We start from the raw sequence: 26,609 nt of genomic DNA on the forward strand, positions 1-26,609 counted from the left end.
AACCTGGCTAGCAGAGTGTATCTCTTTTTGCTATGCTTAGACTGAGTTGACCCTGAAAGGCTGAGTTACTGCTCATAAAGTTCGAGCAATGGTGGCTTTAGTAGTGTAGGCAGAATGCTGCAGAAAGAACACTTCCAGGGCAGGCAGGCAAACGGCAGGAGGCTGGTTTCATACGCCGCTGGCTGCCCAAAGTTTTTAAAATACAGCGGCGGGGAGCTGGTAGGTGGGGGAATTGAGAAATGGGGAGAGGTCGGATCCAGGAGTGGGGACTGGGGTTGGGTTGGCTCTCATGGAGAGAGGCGGGCAGGAAAGAGGGATACCTAGCAGCGGAGATGGTCAGGCAGGCAATATCCATGGTGCGTACCCCCAACAAGCAACTCACGTACCCCTAAGGATACGCGTACCGTTTGTTGAGAAACACTGCTCTAACATATTACTTGGATAGGACTAAACCTCATAGAACTTCCTTCCAACGTTTTATGGCTTTCAACCCCAATAGACTTGGAACTCCAGTAACCAAAAGAACCATCCTCATTTGGTTGGCAGACTGAATCTCTTATGAATATACTCAGTCTGAGCTGATACTACAAGGCCAAGATACAGCTCATAATGTGTGGCTATGGCAGCTTCAGTAGACCATTTCTCCTCTACTTCTATTGAGGCATCTGTAAAACGGCCACTTGATCCTCACACTGCTGTTTAGAGCAAAACTCCAGAAGAGACAGTCGATTTGGGTAAGCAGTTCTGTAAAATTTGTTTCCTTCCTGAGCACCAACTTTCCCTCCAACCCTCTTGGTTTCACCAGGTTTCACCCTCTTGGTTTCACATCTTCCAGCAATGTGACCCTGGCAGCTTGGGAGTCCCACATGTGAGAATATTATACCTGCTTGTCCTTGGAGAAAGCAAGATACATGTAGCAGGTGTTTTCCAAGGACAGCAGGTATATATTCTCACAGTGCGCCCACCTCCATTAGTTGGCTTTTTTACTTTGTTATTGAACTGCAGATCCCGCAAGCTGACATTGCTTGGGAAAGCATCGGCACACACATGGTACAGGCACTGTCTTAAAATTTAAAGTGACAGTACACTTAGTATCTGTCCATACCAGGTTCTGTGGATGACGCCACCCAAATGTGAGACTGTATACCTGCTGTCCTTGGAGAACACCTGCTATAGGTAAATATCTTTGCTTTATTTTTTACATCTCTGTTCCTAAACAGTATGAATTGTAGTAATTTTTTGCATGTTTGAGGGAAAAATGTAGCTGCTTACATGATTAGCATCATTTCTACTAAAAGTGTGTTTGCATTCAGAGCTGCATGATCATGCATAGTACTACCACACACTCATTTGGGATTTGGGAAATATGTGCTAAAAATGTGGCTCAGTATTTCATAATGCCATAAAAGCTACAGGTGTTACTGAAGAAATGGCTTTTTGGGGATCATGATCTGAAGGGATCCCAGAAAATCATGATAATTTTATAACATCCCAGCCTTTGTCAGTATGCTTTGTGAAACTCCAAATGGTTATCTCAAATGATATTTTTCATGATTTCAGATATTGATTCCAAAAACCCAGAAACAATTTTCCATCATTTTATCATTCATAACAGCTTCAAGTTATGATGAATCTTGTTTTTTTTTACAGATAGAGAAAAGCACTCGGGACCAATCCCAAAGACAATGCAAAAAGAGAGGAGAGTGTTAGAGCGATTGGTTAGCAGCGAACGTAAGCAGATAATTGTTTTCTTGTTCCCTTGTTATTCTGTGGTTTTCACATGCACGTATGAGAGTATTTTAAAAGCCTTTTATAGAAAAGAGCTTTGGTTTGTTTGGAAATTGTTTTAAAATGCATCAGTCTATGCAAGTAAAATGTTCATGTAGCCAGTTCGGGCAGTTATTTGCCCGAGGATTCTAAGTAACCAAAGTGACTTGGAATCTTACCCGTGTTCCTTTAAATTATAGACTAGCTTTTTAATTTAAGGACCATAATTCCTTTTCATAAAAGCAATCGCCTCCAAGATTCAGAAAAATATTTGCTTATTTCTGCCATAATTGCTGATATGTGCTGTTAGATCCAAATTTCAGATTAATCTCTTTAATTAGGAGAGCTGTTAATTCTGCAGATAAGCAAATTACATTTTCCAGTGCAATAAGTGAGACATTATAGACAAGTGTGTCATCTCCCAATAACCATGAACCATCTGTAGAAGGAATTCACCGGCTGCGTTTTTGCCTCCACCCTTTCCCTTAGCGCGTCCATCGATCTGCGGGGTGGTTTTACATGTCCCCCTGTGTTCCCCCACTTGAAAAATCCTAAAATCGTAGTTTTTGTACTTTGTCAAAGGTGAAAAAAAATCATGATTTTAGTGCAAATTTCTTAATAATAATAATAATAATAACAGTTTATATATCGCAGGACCATGAAGATCTATGCGGTTTACACAAGATTAAAAGAAGGTACAAATTGATTGAATTTAAAAGAGGTGAAAGAAAGTGGTTAATAGGTCAAGAGAACCGTTATTGAGGAGAAAGAGATGTACGGGCCAACTGTCTAGATATTTTAGGAACAGGTATGTTTTTAGGCGCTTCCTGAATTCCTCATAAGTAGTGGGCGAGAGCAATTGTTCTAGATCTTTACCCCATAATGCTGCCTGATGTGAGAGAAGGTGTTGATGGTGTTTTTTCAGTTTACATCCTCTAACTGGGGGGGAAACGAAGGTCGAATGTGAGCTTCTCTTGTGTCTGTTGGCTGAGAGGGAGAAAAAGTCAGTTATGTATTTAGGGGCTAGTCCATATAGTACTTTAAAGCAGAGGCAGGCGAACTTAACAGTGGCCATCTTGGATTTTTAGTGCTTTTTTTTCCCAAAAGCTCCCTGCACTTCCAAAGCTGCAATTTTTGCCTCAAATCTTGTTGGGATGTTTCAAATCCTTACTAGAATTGTTCAAATTTAGCACCTCCAGAGTGACCTTGTGCTATGTGGCACACCCAGGAGAGGCAGCAGCGCCATGCTTAACCTCTCCCCTGTTTAAGCAGGTGACTAAATGGGCGTCTAGACTTGGGGCAGCCAGTTCTTTTTTTGGGGCTCGGCAAGGCTGAAAGTTCTGCACAGAAGGACACAGACACCCCACAGCCCAAGAAACGCAAGGTCAAGTCATCTAAGGGTGACTCTACCCCCCACCCCCCAGGGTCTGGAGGCCTTCTCAGAATTTATGAAATTCTTGCAGCATTCCTTTCAGGGTAGCTGTGCTTCTTCTGTCCAGTCCTTCTCCACTTCAGACTTGTTTCTCAGCGGTTTTGCTTTTTTAGTCCTGTTCCTAATTTAGCTGCCCCTGATTTGGGCAATGCTTATGATGATGTTGTTTTCCCAGGGATGGTCTTCCCATGGCTGGGGACTCGGGACAGTATGCTGGATCTTCGGATCCTTCTCTGGCTTTTGAACGTTCCCATAGATATGTATTTGTTTAAGTCTGCTGCTTTGCCTGATCTCATTTCGTAGACTCTGCAGGAGTTTAATTTAGTCACTCAGCCGGCTTCTTCTGCCACCTCCTCTCGTTTGTGGAGTATGAGCTCAATCTTCTGCTCTGATCTTGGAGCAATGGGATTCTCTGGAGGGCGCTCTCAAGGTAGCGAGGGCTATGTCCCATTTGTACCCTATGCAGCAGGAGTGCCAGCACTTTCTTGGTCAGCCTAAAGTGGACTTTTTGCACAGATGACTAAGGGCTCCTTTTACTAAGGTGCGCTAGGGCTTTAACACGCCGAATAGCGCGCGCTAGACCTTAACGCCAGCATTGAGCTGGCATTAGTTCTAGAAGCGTGGCGCATGGTAATTTCCTGCGTGCGCTAAAAACGCTAGGGCATCTTAGTAAAAGGAGCTCTAAATGCACCTTCCTTCCCAGTAAGGGTAGTGTGGTGCTCAAGGACATGCAGAACCTCTATGTGGATGTGGTTCTCAGGAGGGTCTTTGAGGAAGCGGCTTTTGGGAGTCAAACCTGCCTCGGTGGTGTCTTTTGTCACATGTGCTTGTTTTTTCAGGCTGAGTACTCTGGAGAGTGAGGCTATAGAGCCCCCTCCTCAGCTTCTTTTCGCTGGAGTATGTTATGTTGCTGACGCCCTGTATGAACTTATGTGGGTCCTGAGTAAGATGTCGGCGTATTCGATTTCTGCTCGCAGAAAGCTCTGAATTAGACAATGTGCTGGTGATTCCACATCTAAGGCTACTCTTGCTAGGCTTCCCTTTAACGGGTTATTGTTTATTTGACTTAGTTGATCTCATGCATTCTATAGTGGACTGTCGTCCTAAGACTCTGCCTGACAGCAAACTCGAGCCTCTAGAGGTTTGGGGCGTTCTAATTTTCGTGGTTCCAGACGTTCTCGCTCATATTCAAGTTCCACATTTCAGAGATTTTCCTAGGGCTACAGGTTACAAGCGTAGCCAGCCTTCCGCCTCCTGTTTAGCTCCCAGCCTCTGAAAGATTGGTTTGTGGACTGTCCCATAGGGTGCCTGGACAAGGCGGTCAGAGTGCAAGCCACTGTACAAAGATTGTTGGATATTCAGGCCATAGAACCGGTGCCTCCTAAAGATTCGGACTTGGGCAGATACTCCATATACTTTAGTGTGCCAAAGAAAGGCTCAGATGATTGGAGACCAATCCTGGATCTTACACAGGACAAAGCATCGCTTAAGGTCCCATGCTTTCGCATGGAGACATTATGGTCTGTCATAGCAGTGTTTAGTATAAAACAGGAGAACCAAATCCACAACCTCAGACATGAAGCTAGGAGTGGAAATGTCCAAAAAAGATGGTGGACACAATTTGATTCTAAAATAAACTTTTTATTTATCCAAAAATGGCTCAGAAACTCAATAACTCGACATGTACATGTTTCGGCCAAACTGACCTGCCTCAAGAGTCTAAAAACATAAACATACATAAAATATTAAATCTTTAATAATACACAAACATAAAACAATATTAAAACCATAACGTACTATTCATCAAATCATCATCTATTAAACTTTAAAAAAGGCAAATAAATGACACATAAAATAACATGCTATATACAATATTCCAACCATAAAACATAATGGTTGAAAAAGAAAATATTGTATACATGATACAACATAAAGATCCTTGAAACCAATATAAATAAAAAATGACATCTAAAGACCTATGTTGAACAAAGAGGGTGTAATAACATATGTAAAACGTTGAAGGTATGGTATGTATAAAAGGGGGTATTGAAATAGAAATGCATTACACAATGCTCAACTAAGGAATATATAAATATGACCAACAGTGAATTGCAAAGTCCAATAATGCATAATTTAAAACCTCTCATTTAAATATACAAATTAGTGGATAGGGCCAATCATAAATATAAGATAAAATGTAGAAACATAAAATGCATAGACCATCTTTAGAATGCAAAACCTTTGAATGAATAAATTAAATAAATATACCTACTGGCTCTTCTTGAGTAAAAGGCTAGACTTGCTGCATAGCCGTACAAAAAGGCAAGTAATAAAACTTCTTTAAAAACTTCTAAAAACAATATTTAAACCAGCCCAAACAATTGATAATACAAACATAGCGTCTTTTTGAAGAGCCCTTTGGGACCTTGAAGAATTCTGTATATATGTTCAAGGTGCATACAGGGGGGTACTTCCTGAGCTCCTTTGATGCTTTTGTTGGCAGTTTGCTGTTTGTTGTTCTAATGTTTCCTTTTTGAGCAGAACAGTTGATTATCCCAGGACAAGCAGGCAGGTATTCTCACTAGTGGGTGACGTCATCCAACGGAGGAGCCCCGATGCGGACATCTCACAAGCATACTTGCTTGTAGAAACTTTTAGAAGTTTCGAGTTGCCCACACTGCGCATGCGCGAGTGCCTTCCCGCCCGATGCACCGGGTGTGTCTCCTCAGTTCTTTCTCTTCCGCAGAGCTGAGAAGTTTGCCTTTGAAACTCTCTGCGCGAAGTTCCTTTATTGTGCCTTCTGTGCCCGCAGGTTTGGGTTTTTTCTTTTGTGCTCATTCTCGTGGGCTCACGTTGCGTTTTGTTGTTTTAAAAAAATAAAATAAAATTTTTTGTTTGACCGGGCAGGCCGCGTGGCCGCGGCCCTGCAGCTTCGACCTTGCGGCGGAGCTTTTTCGGCCTATGTCCCGGCCTGTTACCGGTTTTAAAAAGTGTGTCAAGTGCCAGCGCGCGATTTCATTGATGGACCCTCACGGACGCTGTCTTCAGTGTCTGGAGCCTCAACATCTTCCAAAATCGTGCCGGCCTTGCTCCACACTTACAGCACATGCTTTTAAGCGTCGCTGTATTTTGTGGGAGTCGCTGTTTAGCATGGAGGCTTCCCCGGTGCTGCCCTCTTCACAGAGTGCTACGCCTTCGACTTCCGATTCTACATCTTCGGCCTCAAGTCTGCTCAAGCCTGCCTCGTTCGTGCCGGCTTCGACTCCGACGCATGCTGCGGTGCCTTCCGATGTCTCTTCAGGTCAGGTAGCATAGCCTCCTATCCCTCCAGTGGTGCTTAAGGTGCCTAAGGCCTCTAAATCCAAGCCCCCTGGCGGCCGAGTGACCGATGTCCGTGCAGGAGGTCCCATTGCTGATGCGGGTCCCTCTTTGCCAGCGTCGTTCCACGCCCTGATGGAGAAGCGATTTGTCGAGCTCTTTACCAAAATTGGGCCGACGCTTCTCTCCCAGATCCAGCCTGGGCACGCGGAAGCCTCCCGTGAGGTCGAGCCGCCTCCGGTGCCTCCTCGGCGCACATTCTCGCTGCTGGGAGCAGAGTCTCAGCGAGTGTCTAGTCTGGCTTCGGGGCATGCCTCGCAAGGAGCAGAGGCTTTGCCCATGCCACCTTTGGAACCGATACCCTCGATGCATGGCTTGCCTGGCCCGGACCCTTCCTCCGCGATGCCGGGCCTCGAACCTTGGGGAGCGCCTCGGGGGGCTTCGTTTCAGCCTCTGATGCTTCGATCCACAGCCTCCAGTCCCATCTACTCGGTGGCTGCCTCGTCTGGGTGTCGCTCATTTCGTCGCTCGAGGCCTGCTTCTCGACACAGCTCCGGTCGTCGATTGAGGTATTCATCGAGGCATTCGTCGAGACACGCCTCGCCTCGTCGGAAGCATCCTTTCCGGGAGTTTTCCCCGGAGTACTCACCCCCTCCTCCTATGCCGGAACTCGAGGACTGCGGGGGTTCGTTCTCTCTGTGCTGGTCCTCGGCATCGGCGGACCAGGCCGCCTCGTCGTCTTCGAGCCCGCCTCGAGGCCCGGCCCTGGCGGACCAGTTGTCATTTTCGTCCTTCCTGAGGCAGATGGCGGTGGATCTGGATATCACCCTGGATTCGGGTTCCAAGTTCTCGAAAGAGTATCTGGAGACGATGCATCTTCCTCAACCTCCTGCCGAGTCTCTACGCCTGCCTCTACATAAGCTTCTGGACCAGACGTTCATGAGATGCTTCGAGACCCCATACTCCATCCCGGCGGTCCCGGGGAAGTTGGATGCTCGATGCCGCACGGTGCACCATAAGGGCTTCGACAGAGCACAGCTCTCGCACCAGTCCCTCTTGGTTGAATCTTCTCTGAAGCGGTCTCATCCCTCCCAGGTCTACGCCTGGCCGGGAGGGCAAAACCATGGACAGATTTGGCAGGCGCATCTACCAGAACTCGATGATGGCTTCTCGAGTCCTGAATTACAGCTTTCATTTTGCAACATACTTTGAGTTTTTTCTATCCATTCTTCAAAAGTTTTTGCCTTATCTGGACTCTCAGGCTCGCTTCGAGTACTCGCTGGCATCATTGTCCAACTCTGCCTGCAGATGATGCAGTCGTCGTACGACGCCTTTGAGCTCTCGGCCAGAGCGGCGGCTTGTTCGGTGGCCATGAGACGCTTTTCGTGGCTTCGCACCATTGATATGGACCCGAATCTCCAGGACCGGCTGGCGAACGTTCCTTGTGCGGGAGCGGATCTTTTCGATGAGTCCAACGAAGCGGCAACGGAGAAGCTGTCCAAACATGAAAAATCTTTTCAATCTATTCTTCGCCAGAAGCCCAAGCCTGCTATTTCTTGGCCGTCTCGTCTGCCCATGATTTATCAGAGGCGCTATCTGCCGAAGCAGGCCCCCACCATCCGCCCATCTGTGAAGAGGCAGCACCAGCAGAATCCCCAGCAAAAGCCTCAACCTTCTGCTGTCCCCAAGGCTCCCCAGCCTTTTTGACTGTCTCGTAGGGAGCATAACTTCCATCGTTCTGCCCTCCCCACTTTTTCCCATCGGAGGTCGTCTCCATCATTTTTGCCATCGATGGGCGACTATTACCACCGACCTCTGGGTCCTTTCCATCGTAAGAGAGGGATACTCTGTTCAGTTCCATCAAGTTCCTCTGGATCATCCTCCAAGAGAGTATCCTTCCAACTTAACCCAGACCGCCCTTCTTCTTCAGGAAGCTCAGGCTTTGCTCCGGCTTCGTGCCGTCGAGCCGGTCCCTGTGGACCAACAGGACAAGGGTTTTTACTCCCGATACGTCCTTGTTCCGAAGAAGACAGGCGACCTGTGTCCTATTTTGGACCTCAGGGTGCTCAACAAGTTCCTGGTCAGGGAAAAGTTTCGCATGTTGACCCTGGCTTCTCTTTATCCCCTCCTCGAGCAGAACGACTGGTTATGCTCCCTGGATCTCAAGGAGGCCTACACTCATATTCCCATCCATCCGGCCTCCCGTCAATACCTCAGATTTCGGGTGGGACACCTTCATCTTCAGTACAGAGTGCTTCCTTTCGGCCTCGCTTCGTCTCCCAGAGTCTTCACCAAGTGCCTGGTTGTGGTGGCCGCAGCACTCAGGAACCATGGTCTGCAGGTGTTGCCCTACCTCGACGACTGGCTCATCAAGGATTCCATGTCTCAGGGGGCTGTCCGGGCCACTCAGAGGACAATCTGGTTTCTGCAGAGTCTGGGATTCGAGATCAGCTTTCCCAAATCCCATCTTCAACCTTCCCAGACTCTTCCCTTCATCGGAGCTGTTCTGGATACTATTCAACTCAGTGCATTCCTTCCTCCTCACCGCCTGGCGGCTCTTCTTCATCTTTGTCACTCGGTCTCTTCTCGTCCGTCCATCTCGGCGAGACACATGATGGTGCTCCTGGGCCACATGGCCTCTACGGTTCACGTGACTCCTTTTGCCAGACTTCACCTGCGGATTCCTTAGTGGACCCTGGCTTCTCAATGGTCGCAGATCTCCGACCCTCTGACTCATCACATTCAGGTCACTCCTGCTCTACTGCAGTCACTTCGCTGGTGGATGCTCTCTTCCAGTCTTTCCAGAGGTTTGCTGTTTCACATGCCTACCCATCAGAAGGTCCTCACGACCGACTCCTCGAACTATGCTTGGGGGGCTCATCTGGACGGTCTCCGCACCCAGGACTATTGGACGCGTGCGGATTGTCTGTGCCATATCAATCTCCTGGAACTCAGGGCGATTTTCAATGCTCTCACTGCTTTTCAGCATCTGCTTCACAACATGGTGGTCCTCATTCGTACGGACAATCAGGTCGCCATGTATTATGTCAACAAGCAGGGAGGCATGGGATCGGCCTCCCTCTGTCAGGAAGCTTTGAAAGTTTGGGATTGGGCGATTCGCCACAACACCTTCCTCAAAGCTGTCTACATTCAGGGGGCGGACAATGCCTTGGCGGACAACTTGAGTCGTCTTCTCCAGCCTCACGAATGGACTCTCCATTCCACGCCCCTTCTCCCTGTGGGGAACGCCTCAGATAGACCTCTTTGTAGCTCCCCACAACTTCAAACTGCCTCAGCTCTGCTCCAGGATCTACACTCCTCATCGTCTCGAGGCAGATGCTTTTCTTCTGGACTGGGGGAATCTCTTTCTGTATGCGTTTCCTCTCATTCAAAAGACTCTGGTCAAGCTCAAGTCCGACCGGGCCACCATGATTCTGATTGCTCCTCGGTGGCCCAGGCAAACTTGGTACTCCCTTCTTCAGCAATTCAGCAACAGGGAGCCCTTCCTTCTGCCAGTGTTTCCATCTCTGCTTACGCAGCATCAGGGATCTCTGCTTCATCCCAACCTGCAGTCGCTATACCTGACAGCTTGGTTCCTCTCGGCGTAACTCCCCTTCAGTTTTCACCAGCTGTGCGGGATGTTCTGGAAGCTTCAAGGAAGCCTGCTACTAGAATATGCTATTCCCAGAAATGGACTAGATTCTCTACTTGGTGTTTTTCTCAGCACAAGGAGCCTCAACATGCCTCCTTGTCCTCTGTTTTGAACTAACTTTTGCACCTGTCTCAATCTGGCCTCAAGTCTACATCGATCAGAGTCCATCTTAGTGCAATTGCTGCTTTCCACCAGCCTCTTCAAGGGAAACCTCTTTCTGCACATCCTGTGGTTTCCAGATTCATGAAAGGACTTTTCCACGTCAATCCTCCTCTCAAACCGCCTCCAGTGGTTTGGGACCTCAATGTTGTTCTTTCTCAACTTATGAAGCCTCCATTTGAACCTCTTAACAAGGCTTCTCTGAAATTTCTCACTTGGAAAGTGGTGCTTCTCATTGGCCTCACTTCTGTCCGTCGAGTGAGTGAACTTCAAGCATTGGTTGCGGATCCGCCCTTTACAGTGTTTCATCATGACAAGGTGGTCCTTCGCACTCATCCCAAATTCCTCCCCAAGGTGGTCTCGGAATTTCATCTGAATCAATCCATTGTTCTTCCTGTGTTTTTTCCAAAGCCTCATTCTCATCCTGGAGAATCAGCTCTTCACACTCTGGACTGTAAACGTGCTTTAGCTTTCTACCTGGAACGCACCAAGCCACACAGGACTGTTCCTCAACTTTTCATCTCCTTCGATCCGAACAAGTTGGGACGCCCTATCTCTAAGCGCACCATCTCCAACTGGATGGCGGCTTGTATCTCTTTCTGCTATGCCCAGGCTGGATTATCCCTTCACAGTAAAGTCACAGCCCATAAGGTCAGAGCGATGGCTGCCTCTGTCGCTTTCCTCAGATCGACACTGATTGAGGAGATTTGTAAGGCTGCCACTTGGTCCTCGGTTCATACCTTCACCTCACACTATTTATTGTCTGGATACCTTCTCCAGACGGGATGGACAGTTTGGCCAAACAGTGTTACAAAATTTGTTCTCCTAAGTTGCCAACTCTCCCACCATCCCATTGTGGTAAGCTTGGAGGTCACCCACTAGTGAGAATACCTGCCTGCTTGTCCTGGGATAAAGCAATGTTACTTACCATAACAGTTGTTATTCAGGGACAGCAGGCAGCTATTCTCACGTCCCACCCACCTCCCCTGGGTTGGCTTCTCTGCTAGCTATCTGAACTGAGGAGACACGCCCGGTGCATCAGACTGAAAGGCACTCGCGCATGCGCGGTGTGGGCAACTCGAAACTTCTAAAAGTTTCTACAAGTAAGTATGCTTGTGAGATGTCCGCATCGGGACTCCGTTGGATGAAGTCACCCACTAGTGAGAATAGTTGCCTGCTGTCCCTGGATAACAACTGTTACGGTAAGTAACATTGCTTTCTTGGAAATGTTCCCATTGGTAACCCTACTTCACATATTGAGCTCTTCAATGGAGATCTTTGTGCTTGGGTACTAAATACAGGTTGGAAGTAGAGCTCTCAGTGAAGTACAGGAGGGTCTGAGAAAAAAATCCGGAGTGGATTCCTTCTGCAGATGGCTTGAAACTAATCTAATCTAATCTTTGATTTTTTTTTTTATACTGGTTCATCCCAACAGGAGGGCTCGACTCAGTTAACAAAATATTAATAACATTATACAGGGGATTAGAATAGAAACCCACTTGTCTAGAATGTCTCACCTATCTACTGAAATCCATGCTACCGAATCAGAGCAAGCAGTGGCTTCCCCCATGTCTTTCTCAGTAACAGACTATGGACTTTTCCTCCAGGAAAACCAGCTACTTATAATGGGTGTAAGAGTTGAGTTTGTGGTTTTCCAACATGTAGAATTTCTATATATTGCACTTTTCCAAAACCGTGTCTGTGTCCAATGATCTAACTGACTGATATATATTTACAGTTTTTGGCCATCTTGAATATTAAAATCCTATTCAAAAAAATAATAAAATCTGAGTTCCTGTGCTGCAGTCACTGAGGCACAGATTGCAGGTCTGCCTAAAAAATTGGCTCTGACTAGTGTGATGCTAAGTGCAATTCTATAAAAGGTATACAGTATAGAATCATGCATAGTGCCACTTTAGCGGCATTAGGCATCACTATTTTAGGCACACCCTATTGATGCCAGGGTTATTTTTTGCCTAAATGCCTGCACCTTTAAAAATTTGCCCATTATCATCCTCCAACAATGCCCACTTTTGACTTTGCACTTTGGACTAGGCACCTACATTTTATTGAATTGCATTTTTTGAGCTAGGTGCCTAACTTTCAGTTAAGTCCAATTAATGTCAAGTGCCAATCATCAGCCCTAATTAAGCCTATTAATTAAGTTAGGCGCCTACATGAGCTAGGCATTTTGATATAGGCGCCTAACTAACCTGCTTCTCAGTTTTCTTAGAATTGTTGCAGACATTGTCACAAACTTTGTGATGATTTACTCCCCTATGATAGTCACAGATTTAAATCTGTTATACTGTGAGCTTTGATTCTGTTCTCAACTTCATCTGAATACTCTCAATTTCTTAACTGGCTTTTTGGTGATATTTGAGAAGTGCAATTACAACATAAACTGTTTTAAATTTCAGCTAAGAGCTATATTGCTTTGGATGATTTTGTTGAAATAACCAAGAAATATGTGAAAGGAATCGTCCCTACCAACCTGTTTGTGCAAGATGATGATGATGATGAACTAGCTGGGAAGAGCCCTGATGAACTACCACTGCGGCTAAAGGTGATGTTTAACACTGTTCCACACTTATTAGTACTGTTAAATATTTTAGCAGGTTCAGTTTTCTGGGAAAAATTTATTTTCAGAGGTGAACTGGTTTCAAGTTAAATTCTAACTTAGTATATCACTTTGGAGTAACACTATCAAATAGTTCACAACCAATTAAAAAAACAAAAAAATAAGAAAAGCAAGGAAAAAATCCACAATAATTTAGAAGAAAAGGTAAAGCAAAGACTGAAAAATAGAAACTACATGGCAACAAGCATCCAGTCTGCACAGAGGACTTAGAATAATGTAAGTGTAAAATATAGACCATGTGGTTTTTATCTACTGTAATTTTCTGTCAAGAGTGCCCATCCATATCAACTATTAAGCTCTACAATCCTTTCTCATCCTTAAAGATCCTCTGCTTGTTCCATAAGAACATAAGAATGGCTTTACTGGGCTAGACTGGGTCAGTAGCCTGTCCTCACGGTGGCCAATCCAGGTCTCTAGTACCTGGCTAAAACCCAAGGCGTAACAACATTCCATGCTACTGATCCAGGGCAAGCAGTGGCTTCCCCTATATCTTTCTCAATTAGACTATGGACTTTTCCTCCAGGAAATTGTCCAAACCTTTTTTAAAACCAGCTACACTATCTGCTCGTACCACAACCTCTATCAATGCGTTCCAGAGCTTAACTATTCTCTGAAAAAATATTTCCTCCTATTGATTTAAAAGGTATTTCCCTGTAACTTTGGGTGTCCCCTAGTCTTTGTCATTTTTGACGGAGTGAAAAATCAATCCACTTATACGCGTTTTACTCCACTCTGGATTTTGTAGACTTCAATCATATCTCCCCGGGGGGCGCTAGAGAGCGCCACGAGGTATGGCTGTGTTTTAGTGGAGCTCTGCTAACCAGCTTAAACTGAGACTTAAATACCAGTGCCTTTGCTGATATAAACGCTTTTCCTTGATATCGGACGACGAGCAACAACGATGGCATCCAGCAAATCAGGAAAACGTAAGAGTACTGACCCTATATCGCCGCTGAAAACCCCACCAACTAAAAATGATGGCGATAACGAGGCCTTGCAAGCCGTTATGGACGAGCTGCGGTCCATGCGTGAACTGATTCAAACTACTGTTCAAAACACTGAAGATCTTAAAACTGATCTGCAATCACTTACAACTGAGATGGCTGTATTTCGCTCCCGAATGGATATTACGGAACAGCGTGCTGAGACGAATGCAATGAATATCACCAACTTACAGCGGCAGATAAAAAAAATGGCGATTTTGGAGCGGGAATTGGAAGATTCGCAAAACCGCTCACGTAGGAATAATTTTCGAATATTAGGAATCCCGGAAGCGAGAGAAGGTAGAGCGATGATTCCTTTTATACAATCTTTACTCCCTAAACTGCTTGATATAACTTTTCTACATGATTTAGAGGTGGACCGAGCTCACCGCGTGCCATCACATGCTCCGGAACCTGGCGCCAAGTTTCCACGTCCCATTGTCATCCGTCTCCTACGTTTTACTCAAGTAATGGAGATCATGCAGCAAGCTAAGCTGAAGAGACCTCTGAAATATGAAGGTCATACTATATTGATTGTACCTGACCTGGCCAAACAGACCGCCAAACGCCGGAAGCTGCTCATGGAGTATCGCCCTCGCCTCAAAACCATCGGAGCCAAATTTGGCATGTTCTACCCGGCCACTCTGCGAGTTACCCACAATAATATCACTAAGAACTTTGAAAATCCCATGGAACTCGCAGACTTCCTTGAAAAGCTGGCACCTAGTACCATCGATAATACTTGAAATTACCTTGCTGAGGCTGATGCCTGTAATCTTGTTTTCTCTCTCTGATTGCTATATGCATATTTAATATGTTCTTGCACATGTTAGTGACACTGGTTGTGCTGTGTTTTACTATGTTACTATATACCATGCACCTCTCCCCTTGATATGTATTTCTTACTTTACACAGATTATTTTTTTAGGTATGTTTGCTTACATTATCCATAGCATTTATCTCTGTGTGCATGTCATACTTATATATCTACTGTATAATCTCTTTTAGAATATTACCTATTATGGGGTTTTCTTTTTTTTTCTCCATTTCTAACTAGTAACATTGAGTACTGCTGGTTGGCTTTCCACTATTGCAGCCCTTGTGCTCTCTCTGACCCGTCATTTCTTTTTGATGTCACCTATGTCACAACTTTTTCTTTTTCTTTATTTGCAAAGCTACTTTATTTTTTTTCCACCTTCTGCAATTGTGAAAATCATTAATATGCACCTTTCTATATATACTCTGATCTATAATACATATGCCGCAGGTATTGTTCTTTTTTGGGATATTTCTTACTGCATATTGACTTGTTATTTTCTCAGTATTATTATGGCACTATTACTACCTGATATATGTCTTTGACATTTTGTTCCCTAAACGTTAAGGGTCTCAACAACCCCACTAAAAAACAAAAGATTTGGAACTATGTTCAAAATTTACAGCCGGACATCTTATTTTTACAGGAGACACACTTATCTGCTGCTGACTCCTCTAAGCTTGCTTTTCCATGGGCTTTTCCTGGCCTTTTCTCTCCTGCTGTGGATAAACACAATGGGGTGCTTACTATAATCAGAAATAGATCTGATATACGGATCTTATCACACACGTCTGATCTGCAGGGTAGATGGATTTGCACTACTATAGATCTTAATGGGACAATTATCGATTGCCTTAACATTTATGGTCCTAATATGGATGACCCTAACTTTTATGATGATATTTCAGAACACTTAGCATCTATTTTGGGACATCATATCATTATAGGCGGTGATTTTAATCTCATATTAGAACCAGCTAGAGATAGAAAATCTCGATCTACCTATAAAAAATCTAGAAGTTGGCATAAACTTCAAGATCTACTACTTCAATTTGACTTGATAGATCCCTGGAGACTCCAACATATGAATGCTGATGAATATACTTTCTTCTCTGCACCACACTCTAGTTATACTCGTATTGATTTTTTTTTGATGAGTACCTCCCTGGCCACCTTTCTTCATTCTTCAACTATAAAGGAGATTGTGGTCTCTGACCATGCGGCAATATTATTACAATTACATGATATTATGGCACCGCGACCTCAGCGGATATGGAGACTTAACACCTCCTTGCTTACTGAACCAGAATTTGTGTCCCACATTGAAAAGGAAATTACTGATTTTTTTCACCTAAATAAGCTGGAGGATACTAATTGGGTTACTCTTTGGGATACTTTCAAAGCCTTTATTAGGGGCTCTATCATTTCCTTTTCAGCCCATATGAAATCTCAGAGACTCTCAGAAATACAATTATTAGAGACCAATATTAAACGACTGGAACAAGAACACATACACTCCTCTGCTGATTTTTCTATACTGACGGAACTTAGATCACTGAGACTGAAACATAACGTACTTACCAGTCAAGTTGCCAATAATCAAATATTGATGAAAAATGCTTCCTATTATATGGAAAACAATAAATGTGGGCATCTTCTTGCTCAATATTTGAAGGGTAGATCCACTAAAAAGCCTATACCCGCCATTAAAGATGACTCTGGCTTAGTAATTACTGATTCAGGACAAATAGTAGCTACTTTCCAAAGATTTTATAAATCTCTATACACCACTGAATCTGTGAACTCATCGACGACCAAGGACTTCCTGGCAGATTTACCGTCTAATCTATTGACATCCGTGCAATCTGACAATTTAAATACTGAAATATGTCCTGATGAGATAGCTAAAGCTATACGATCTCTAGCAAAAAAAAAAGCACCAGGTCCTGACGGCCTTCCGTCGGAATTTTACCAAACTTTTCTGCCTCATATTCTGCCGCTTCTATTTGAATTTTTTCAGGCACTAATTACTGAAGGTTGTGGGAGAGGATCTTTCACAGAGGCGAATATTATCGTCCTTCCTAAGGATGGTAAAGACCTCACTGATGTGGCAAATTACCGTCCTCTCTCCTTAATTAACACAGACGCTAAAATATTTGCCAAAGTTCTTGCAAACAGAATGCAGCCAGTATTAGACACTCTCATACATCCAGAACAAACGGGATTTATGCCGGGAAGATATTCCTGTGACAATTCTAGATTGTTTGCACATATCATTCAACATTCCACTGGTAATACTTCCCCATTACTTGCAATTGCATTGGACGCCGAAAAGGCCTTTGATCGTATAGAATGGAACTATATATTTCAAGTACTTCAGTGGTATGGATTTCCTATATATTTTACAACTCTTATACGAGTACTATATACCCACCCGACGGCTAGATTGTATATTAATAATATCTACTCTTCTCCATTCCAATTGACAAGAGGAACTCGACAGGGGTGTCCGCTGTCCCCCCTACTGTTCAATCTGGCTCTGGAACCACTGTTAGTGGCTATACGATTACATAAGAATATATCTGGCTTTCAACTAGGAGACTTTGAGGTCAAACTGTCAGCGTATGCTGACGATGTCCTTATATATGCCTCTCCTTCCTCTCTTCCACATATTATTGAACTAATTCGCCGATATTCATTAATTTCTGGATACAAATTAAACTTCTCTAAGTCTGAAATTATGCCCATCAATTGCCCCGAACTTTGTGATGATGTTAAACAACTAGGATTTCACTGGAACCCTGATAAGATTAAATATTTGGGGGTTTTCTTTGGCCCGACCATTGATGACACGCTGGAATATAATATGGAATACATAATGAACAAAGTGAAACGCTCTCTTGCCCTCTGGTCACCACTCAAACTATCTTGGTGGGGTCGTTTGGACACCATCAAGATGATGATAGTCCCTGTAGTGAATTATGTGTTATCCATGCTCCCAGTTCTGCTGCATCGATCCTATTACAAGAAAGTGGAATCACTACTAACTGAATTTTTATGGTCACGTAAAGTACCACGGATTAGTCTCCTGAAACTTAAGAGTTCCAGACAGAATGGTGGAGTCTCTTTTCCCAGTTTTTTTGATTACCATGTTTCTTTTATACTGAGACAGAGCTCCAAATGGTATTCTTTAACAGACTCGATTAATATACCTCCTTGGCGACTTCTGGAGTCACACCTCACAGATATTCCGTTGAACTTAGCTCCGGTTATGTCTCTACCTACTGCTCTGCTGAATAACCCTATTCTGCATTCTGCTCTTCACTCTTTTAAAGAAATTGAACTATTTTCTGAAATCAGATGGAACACAAGCTTGATGACCTCTCTATGGTTAAATCCACATATAAAGATTCAGAATAATCCGGTTTCATGGAAATCTTGGCAACAGATTGGAATCTGGACGGTAAATCAACTATATGACGGAACAAAATGGAACACCTTTGCATCCATATGCAGAACGTATGGACTACCTCCGTCTCAATTCTTCCGATGGCTACAATTGACGCATGCAATCAAAAAGGATTTTCTACCTTTATATCCTTCTGTGGAGCGCCCGTCTTTCCTTGCTCATTGCACCTTAATTGTTCGTCAAGGCAAAGAAGCATCACGCTGGTACAAACTACTCCAATCACACAAATACCCTCTTGATAGTAAATTAGTTCAATCTTGGCATGACATATTAGGCTTATCCTTGGAAGATCATATTTGGAGAGACTCTTGTCTTCTGACTGGAAGAGCTTTACATTCATCATCCATGAGACAGACTGCCTTTTTTCTACTCCATAAGGCTTTTTGGACCCCTTACCGATTGGCTAAGTTTAGTCCCCAAATGTCAAATCATTGTTGGTCTTGCCTTGATACAGAGGGTACGCTCCGCCACATGCTTCTGGATTGCTCAAGATTGAAGGATTTCTGGAAATCAGTATGGAAGACGATATCGACAGCACTGGATATTAAGCTGCCTCTGTCTTATGCAATACTCATATTTGGGAATGATGGCTTATCATTAACTATTTCTGATGCTAATTATCTTCTCCTTAAGGCTTTACTTCTCATTGCGATAAAAGAAATCCTATCAAACTGGAAAGACTTGTCATCTGCTTCTTCTGCCTCATGGTGGGCACATGTTACAATTATTGTGAAATATGAACGTATATATGCTGAGAAATTTGGTTCCTTGAGTAAATTCCATGATATCTGGGACCCTATTTTGGACATGTGATTTTCAATTCTCTATAGAAGATATATGTTATTAATACTGTACTGAATTGTCTACTACCTACTGATATTATTACATTACATTACATTACATTAGGGATTTCTATTCCGCCATTACCTTGCGGTTCAAGGCGGCTTACAAAAAGATTTATAAAATGGGGTTACAATGTAGGAATTGAAGATACATTAGAGTGGCAGTTAGGTAGTTTCGAGGTAAGGATAATTACAGTTTACAGTAAATTGTGTACATGGAGGTAAAATTAGGTGAAGTTAGGGCTGATTTAGGAGTTTCTTAAAAAGTATTGTTTTTATTTCTTTTCTGAATGTCTTGTAGTCTGATGTGGTCATCAGTAGTTTGGAAATTCGGGTATCCATTTTTGCGGCTTGAGTGGCTAGGAGGCCATCGTGAAGTTTTGATCTTCTTACTTCATTGATCGGGGGGGGTATGAATGGGGAGTGCGTTTTTCTGTGTCTGAGTGTGGATGCTTGGTTGAGGCGGTTATTCAGGTAGGAAGGACTGTCTCCGTTTAGGGATTTAAATAGCATGCAGTAGAATTTGAATTGTATTCTTCCTTGGATTGGTAGCCAATGTGAGTTGATGTAAGCTTCTGTGATGTGGTCAAATTTTCTTAATGAGAAGATGAGTCTCAAGGCTGTGTTTTGGATTGTTTGAAGTTGTTTGATCATAGTAGCAGGGCATGGGAGGAATAGGATGTTGCAATAGTCTAGCAGTCCTAGGATTAGAGATTGTACTATAAGCTGGAATTGATTTCTTTCAAAAAATTTCCGGACTTGTCTCAAATTTCTCATGATTGTGAAGGATTTCTGGATTGTATTATTTATTTGTGGTTGCATGGTACAGCTTCTGTCTAAGGTCATTCCTAGTAGTTTTATGGTGGTTTGGATGGGGTAGTTGATAGAGTTGATTTCTAAATTTTTTGAGGTTTGGATTTTGTCATTTTCGAATAGGATGAGTTTGGTTTTGTCTGGGTTGAGTTTAAGTTTGTGATCTTTCATCCAGATCGTAACTGTATTAAGTATTCTGTGTAGGATGTTTGGCATGGTGGGTTTAGGTTGATCGTAAGGTGTGAGGATGGTAATGTCGTCCGCGTAGCTGTAGGTAATTATACCTAGATTGTTCAGATGTGTTCCGAGAGAGGCAGTGTATAGGTTGAAGAGGGTGGGTGATAGTGGGGAACCCTGTGGTACTCCGCAGGGGTTTGCCCAAGGTTCTGATTTTACGTTGTTTGATTTTACGCTGTAGGTTCTGGATTTTAGGAAGCCTTCAAACCAAGCGTATACTTTATCAGAGATACCTATTGCGTCCAAAATTTGCAGAAGGATATTGTGATCCACTAGGTCAAAGGCTGCGGTTAGGTCTAATTGTATAAGGAGCATTTTTTTCCCTGTACTGAGGTGTTGTCTGATTGTGTCCATAAGGGAGGCTAGGAGAGTTTCTGTGCTGAAATTGGATCTGAAGCCAGATTGTGTGGGGTGGAGTATGTTATGGTCATCCAGATAATTAGTGAGTTGTTTGGCCACTAGGCCTTCTGTAAGTTTGACGTATAGCGGTATTGAGGCAATAGGTCTGAAGTTGGAGGGTTGGTCTGGTGGTCCTTTTGGATCTTTTTGGATTGGAGTGATGATGATTTTGCTGAGTGCAGTGGGGAAAATGCCATCCGTGAGCGTGGATTGAATCCATTGTAGAAGTAGTGTTCGGAATTTTACACTGGAGGTGGTGAGGAGGTATGAGGGGCAGTGGTTGTAGTCACAGGAGGCGTGGCTGTATTTTTTGTAGAGGTTATTGAACTCAGGCCATTGTATGTTGGTGAATTGAGACCAAGATCTGTCTGCTGCGGTTGAATCTTTTTCTGTGGGGTGAGTTGTGATTATGCTTAGGAGGGATGGGGTAGAATCGAGGGTGGCTCTGGCATTGATAATTTTGTTCTTGAAGTGATCAGCTAGGAGGGTAGCTGATGGGGGTGGGGTATTGTTTGTGGTTGTGTAGGGTTTGGTGTCTGTCAGATCTTTTAAGATTTGGAAAAGTTTTTTGGTGTCTTGGAATTCTGTGCCTATTAGATTTGAGTAATGAGTTTTCCTTTTGTCTTTTAGTAGTTGTTTATATTGTTTGTTGATGTTTTTCCAAGCAGTTTTTGTTTGTTCTAGGTTTGTTTTTCTCCATTTTCTTTCTAATCTTCTACATTGTCTCTTGAGTTGGAGCAGTTCATTGTCAAACCATGGGTCTGATCTTCTGTTGGTTTTGGTTTTGGTTTGTAGTGGGGTTAATTCATCTAGGATGTTGGTGGACATATGTTTCCAGTGAGAGATGAAGTTTTTGGGGTCTTGGTCTTGGAGTGATTCATCTACTTTTGACCAGAAGGTGGTTGGTTCGATATATTTGCGTGAGGTGTATGTTCTTTTTATGTTAGGTTGAGATGTGGTTTTGGTCCTGTTCCAGTTGATTTTGAAGTTGTAGGTGAAGTGGTCTGACCAAAGCGATGGGGACCAGGTACCTTTGGGGGTTTGAATTACTGGGGTTGATCGTTGATACGTCATGAACGCTGCAATGTCCAGTTGATGACCTTTTTCATGTGTGGTTTGTGGGTTTAGGATTTGGAATGACAGGGCATTGAGGAAGGATAGACAGTTTTTTGCTGGTGTGGAAGTTGGGTCATCTAGGTGAAGGTTAAGGTCTCCTAGGATAAGGTTGTATTCCGCAGTTAAGGAGTTTTGGTAAATGAAGTTTTCAAATTCCGGTCTCGCTGTGGTCCAGTTTCCTGGTGTTATATAGCAGAGCATGCAGTTTAATGAGTTATTTAGAGTAGTGCTTGTGAGATGGCAGGCGAGAAAGTCCATTTGTGGGGTGGATGTTTTTTCTAGTATGTTTAGGGTAAGGGAATCCTTGGTTATTATTGCTAGACCTCCTCCTCTTTTTTTTTCTCTGCATGTCACTGATATTTTGTATCCCTGAGGGCATACCTCGGTTATTCTAGGGTCTGTGTCTGAGGTTAGCCAGGTTTCTGTGAGGAAGAGACAGTCTAGGTTTTCTGTTGTTATCCAGTTTTTTATATGGTCCGTTTTGGGTCCTATGGCTCTGATGTTTACATATGCACAGTTTATGGAAGCGATGTCTGTTTGCTGATTGTGTTCCGTTTCAGGGTAGATGAGAGTTTTGGGGTGATGTTGGGTTTTGGTTTTGTGGTGTGCAGGTCTTCTTCTCCATGTTATGGTGATAGGGTATTGAGTGCTTGGGTGTTGGTTCGAGTTTTCTGTTGTGAGGGGTCTCCTGTTGAGGTTCTGGCTGTTGGTTGCATAGGAGCTTGTGGGAAGAGTGGGTAGGTTGTTTGCTCTTACTTTCCAACTGGTAATGAGGAGGATTATTAGTAGGGTGGCATGAGTGTGTGCTTTCTGGGATAACTTCATTTTGGTGATTGGGGATGTGGTCTTGTGCTGGTTCAGGGTGCTGGCAAGGGGTGATTGTGTTCCCTGTTGTGTGGAAAATAGGTCTTGAAGGTTGGTCCTTTCTGGCTATGGGAGGCGGGTCTAGCCTCTTTTGCGGCTCTGGGTCGTTGTATTGTGTTAAGATCGTTCCTAAAGTCCAAGGATGATGATTTGCGGGGCCAGTGAGTAAAAGAAAACTTAACTGTAATTAAATTAAATAAGGAAACCTTGTCCTGCGCGTTGCCGCTGAGCCTTTTAACTGGCTCGGCGGTGGAACGTGGGGGAAGGGGCGGAGTGCGCTCCCACGCCTCCCTTCCTCTGCTCGGTCCAGGTGCGGCTGCCGGGGCCGGTGAGTAAAAGTAAACTTAACTGTAATTAAATTAAATAAGGAAACCTTGTCCTGCGCGTTGCCGCTGAGCCTTTTAACTGGCTCGGCGGTGGAACGTGGGGGAAGGGGCGGAGTGCGCTCCCACGCCTCCCTTCCTCTGCTCGGTCCAGGTGCGGCTGCCGGGGCCGGTGAGTAAAAGTAAACTTAACTGTAATTAAATTAAATAAGGAAACCTTGTCCTGCGCGTTGCCGCTGAGCCTTTTAACTGGCTCGGCGGTGGAACGTGGGGGAAGGGGCGGAGTGCGCTCCCACGCCTCCCTTCCTCTGCTCGGTCCAGGTGCGGCTGCCGGGGCCGGTGAGTAAAAGTAAACTTAACTGTAATTAAATTAAATAAGGAAACCTTGTCCTGCGCGTTGCCGCTGAGCCTTTTAACTGGCTCGGCGGTGGAACGTGGGGGAAGGGGCGGAGTGCGCTCCCACGCCTCCCTTCCTCTGCTCGGTCCAGGTGCGGCTGCCGGGGCCGGTGAGTAAAAGTAAACTTAACTGTAATTAAATTAAATAAGGAAACCTTGTCCTGCGCGTTGCCGCTGAGCCTTTTAACTGGCTCGGCGGTGGAACGTGGGGGAAGGGGCGGAGTGCGCTCCCTCGCCTCCCTTCCTCTGCTCGGTCCAGGTGCGGCTGCCGGGGCCGGTGACAGGCAGAGTTGCTCTAAAAACAGGAAGCTTTAAAGAAGAAAAGGCGCCGCAAGGGCTGTTGGGGGTGGAGTTCGGCTCCCACACCCGACCAACTCCTTCCCTTGCGGCTGCCGAGGTGAATTTGCGTTGGGGCAGCTCCCGATTCAAACGGGGCTGCCCTGAACAGGAATCTTTAAAGAAGAAAAGGCGCCGCAAGGGCCGTTGGGGGTGGAGTTCGGCTCCCACACCCGACCAACTCCTTCCCTTGCGGCTGCCGAGGTGAATTTGCGTTGGGGCAGCTCCCGATTCAAACGGGGCTGCCCTGAACAGGAATCTTTAAAGAAGAAAAGGCGCCGCAAGGGCCGTTGGGGGTGGAGTTCGGCTCCCACACCCGACCAACTCCTTCCCTTGCGGCTGCCGAGGTGAATTTGCGTTGGGGCAGCTCCCGATTCAAACGGGGCTGCCCTGAACAGGAATCTTTAAAGAAGAAAAGGCGCCGCAAGGGCCGTTGGGGGTGGAGTTCGGCTCCCACACCCGACCAACTCCTTCCCTTGCGGCTGCCGAGGTGAATTTGCGTTGGGGCAGCTCCCGATTCAAACGGGGCTGCCCTGAACAGGAATCTTTAAAGAAGAAAAGGCGCCGCAAGGGCCGTTGGGGGTGGAGTTCGGCTCCCACACCCGACCAACTCCTTCCCTTGCGGCTGCCGAGGTGAATTTGCGTTGGGGCAGCTCCCGATTCAAACGGGGCTGCCCTGAACAGGAATCTTTAAAGAAGAAAAGGCGCCGCAAGGGCCGTTGGGGGTGGAGTTCGGCTCCCACACCCGACCAACTCCTTCCCTTGCGGCTGCCGAGGTGAATTTGCGTTGGGGCAGCTCCCGATTCAAACGGGGCTGCCCTGAACAGGAATCTTTAAAGAAGAAAAGGCGCCGCAAGGGCCGTTGGGGGTGGAGTTCGGCTCCCACACCCGACCAACTCCTTCCCTTGCGGCTGCCGAGGTGAATTATGATACCTTTTTCCTCTATTGTTCTAATGACATTACTTAGTATTCTCGTATATGGTGTATTTCATATTTTCTATAAGATTTGCTTACTTTTTGTATACGAAGTGATATGACATGGGTGACTATTGCTATACTTTTCATCTTGTTGATGTATGATTTTTGTATCCGCTTTGTTTCTGTTCTGTTACATTAAAATCAATAAAAATATTGAACTCAATCATATCTCCCCACAGCCATCTCTTTTCCAAGCTGAAGAGTCCTAACCTTTTTAGTCTTTTCTCATATGGGATGAGTTCCATCCCCTTTATCATCTTGGTTGATTGTCTTTGAACCTTTTCTAGCGCAGCTATATAGACCAGATTTGAACACAAGATTCCAGGTGAGGTTGCACCATGGAGCGAGACAGAGGCATTATAACATTCCTAGTCTTGTTAACCATCCCTTTTTAAATAATTCCTAGCTTCCTATTTGCTTTTTGGCGGCCGTCGCACATTGGGTGGAAGGTTTCATCATATTGTCTATGATGAAACCCAGATCTTTTTTTGTTCACTAACCTCCAAGATTGACCCTAGCATCCAGTAACTGTGATTTGGATTATTCTTCCCAATGTGCATCACTTTATTTATCCACATTAAATTTCATCTGCCACTTGGACACTCAGTCTTCCAATTTCCTAAGATCTGCAATTTTTCACAATCCACATATGTTTTAACAACTTTGAATAGTTTATTGTCAGGTGCAAATTTAATCACCTCTCTCATCGTTCCTATTTCCAGATGATTTATAAATAAATTAAATAGCACTGGTCCCTGCGGCACTCCACTGTTTACTCTCCTCCATTGAGAAAAATGGCCATTTAACCCTACCCTTTGTTCTCTATCCAATAAGTCAGGATTTAATTTTGTCAGACAGACAAATTAAGGTTTCCAGAATAGCTGAATAAATGGGCATCTCACCAGGTACAATTTGGAAAATACTTCCTGAAAAGTTGGGCATGTCCAAGGTTAATGCAAGATGGGTTCCAAGAATGCTGACGCATTGTCAGAAGGCCATGAGGCTCCAGGGCTGTCAGGAGAACTTGGAGATGCTCCACGAAGACCAATTGAATTTTTTTCATCATTTGATGACTGGAGAATGAGACTTGGATCTATCCATAGAGATCCTATGTCCAAATGGAGTCAATGCTACTTATACAGTAGAATCATACTAGATATCGGATCTGAGAATGGTGGCAGTTGACCGTTTAATGCAGCTGATGCACCGAGATGATAGTGGTGGTTGTCTGGCTCTTGCAGAGGTCATCTGATCCAAATGACATGCCTGCATTTTAGCATTGCATTGACTCTGATCTAAATGACTAGCCTGTATTTTGGCACTCATTACTACTTCCTGGGAAACCTCATGGCTGAAATATTGTGTGTTGGCTTGGCTGCATACGTCAGGGCTCAAGGAGCATACCAGCTTTCGCTCCTTGGCATATCGTCTTTATGAACTTCTAACATCAGATCCTATTGTCTGACTGGAATTTCATTTATTTCATTTCATTTATTTTTATTTATTGTTTTCTCAGGTACTTTAGCTAGATTGTGAGCCTTCGGGACAGCTAGGGAAATCCAAAGTACCATTTTTATTTATTTTATTTTAATGTATCTTTAATCTATCTTCATTGTAAACCGCTTTGAACCTCACGGTATAGCGGTATATAAGAAATCAAATCAAATCAAAAATTCTATAATAGCACACGAGTTACACTTCACCAAGGGTATTCAGTCAAGATAGACCAACTTGAAGGGTGAAAAGACCTTAGTCACCCCTTTAGTGCCCTAAAGTGCATATAGGTTTTACCACGATCCTCAGCGGCACCACTTGGAGCTCAAAACAATCTCATTGCTCCAAGCTTTACGTGTCAATCCGTCATCGGATCAATATTTATATTTATATTTTTTTCATGCTTTTTGTTTTTCTTAACTTTTGTGTATTTTACATTAATAAAACTTCAATGTTCACACTTTAGTAGTTTTAAGCATATCACTTAGCTTAATCATGTGGTCTCTGGCAGGGGATTATAACACCGACATGTTTCGCTATACAAGCTTTATCAAGGATAACCCCAGTTAAAGA

General features: G+C 44.3%; 1 protein-coding gene across 5 annotated transcripts in view; it reads left to right on the forward strand.

Moving 5' to 3' along the window:
* Positions 1 to 26,609, forward strand: part of WFS1 (wolframin ER transmembrane glycoprotein) — a 111,075-nt gene that overhangs the window by 74,500 nt on the left and 9,966 nt on the right. For all 5 annotated transcript variants that reach the window (XM_033949687.1, XM_033949697.1, XM_033949677.1 and 2 more), the window contains exons 6-7: positions 1,651 to 1,731; positions 12,749 to 12,894. In XM_033949687.1, the coding sequence (XP_033805578.1) occupies positions 1,651 to 1,731; positions 12,749 to 12,894 (227 nt within the window). The remainder of the gene's footprint in view (positions 1 to 1,650; positions 1,732 to 12,748; positions 12,895 to 26,609) is intronic.

This window comes from Geotrypetes seraphini, chromosome 1 (genome assembly GCF_902459505.1).
Source record: "Geotrypetes seraphini chromosome 1, aGeoSer1.1, whole genome shotgun sequence".
In the NCBI taxonomy this organism is placed as follows: Eukaryota; Metazoa; Chordata; class Amphibia; order Gymnophiona; family Dermophiidae; genus Geotrypetes; species Geotrypetes seraphini.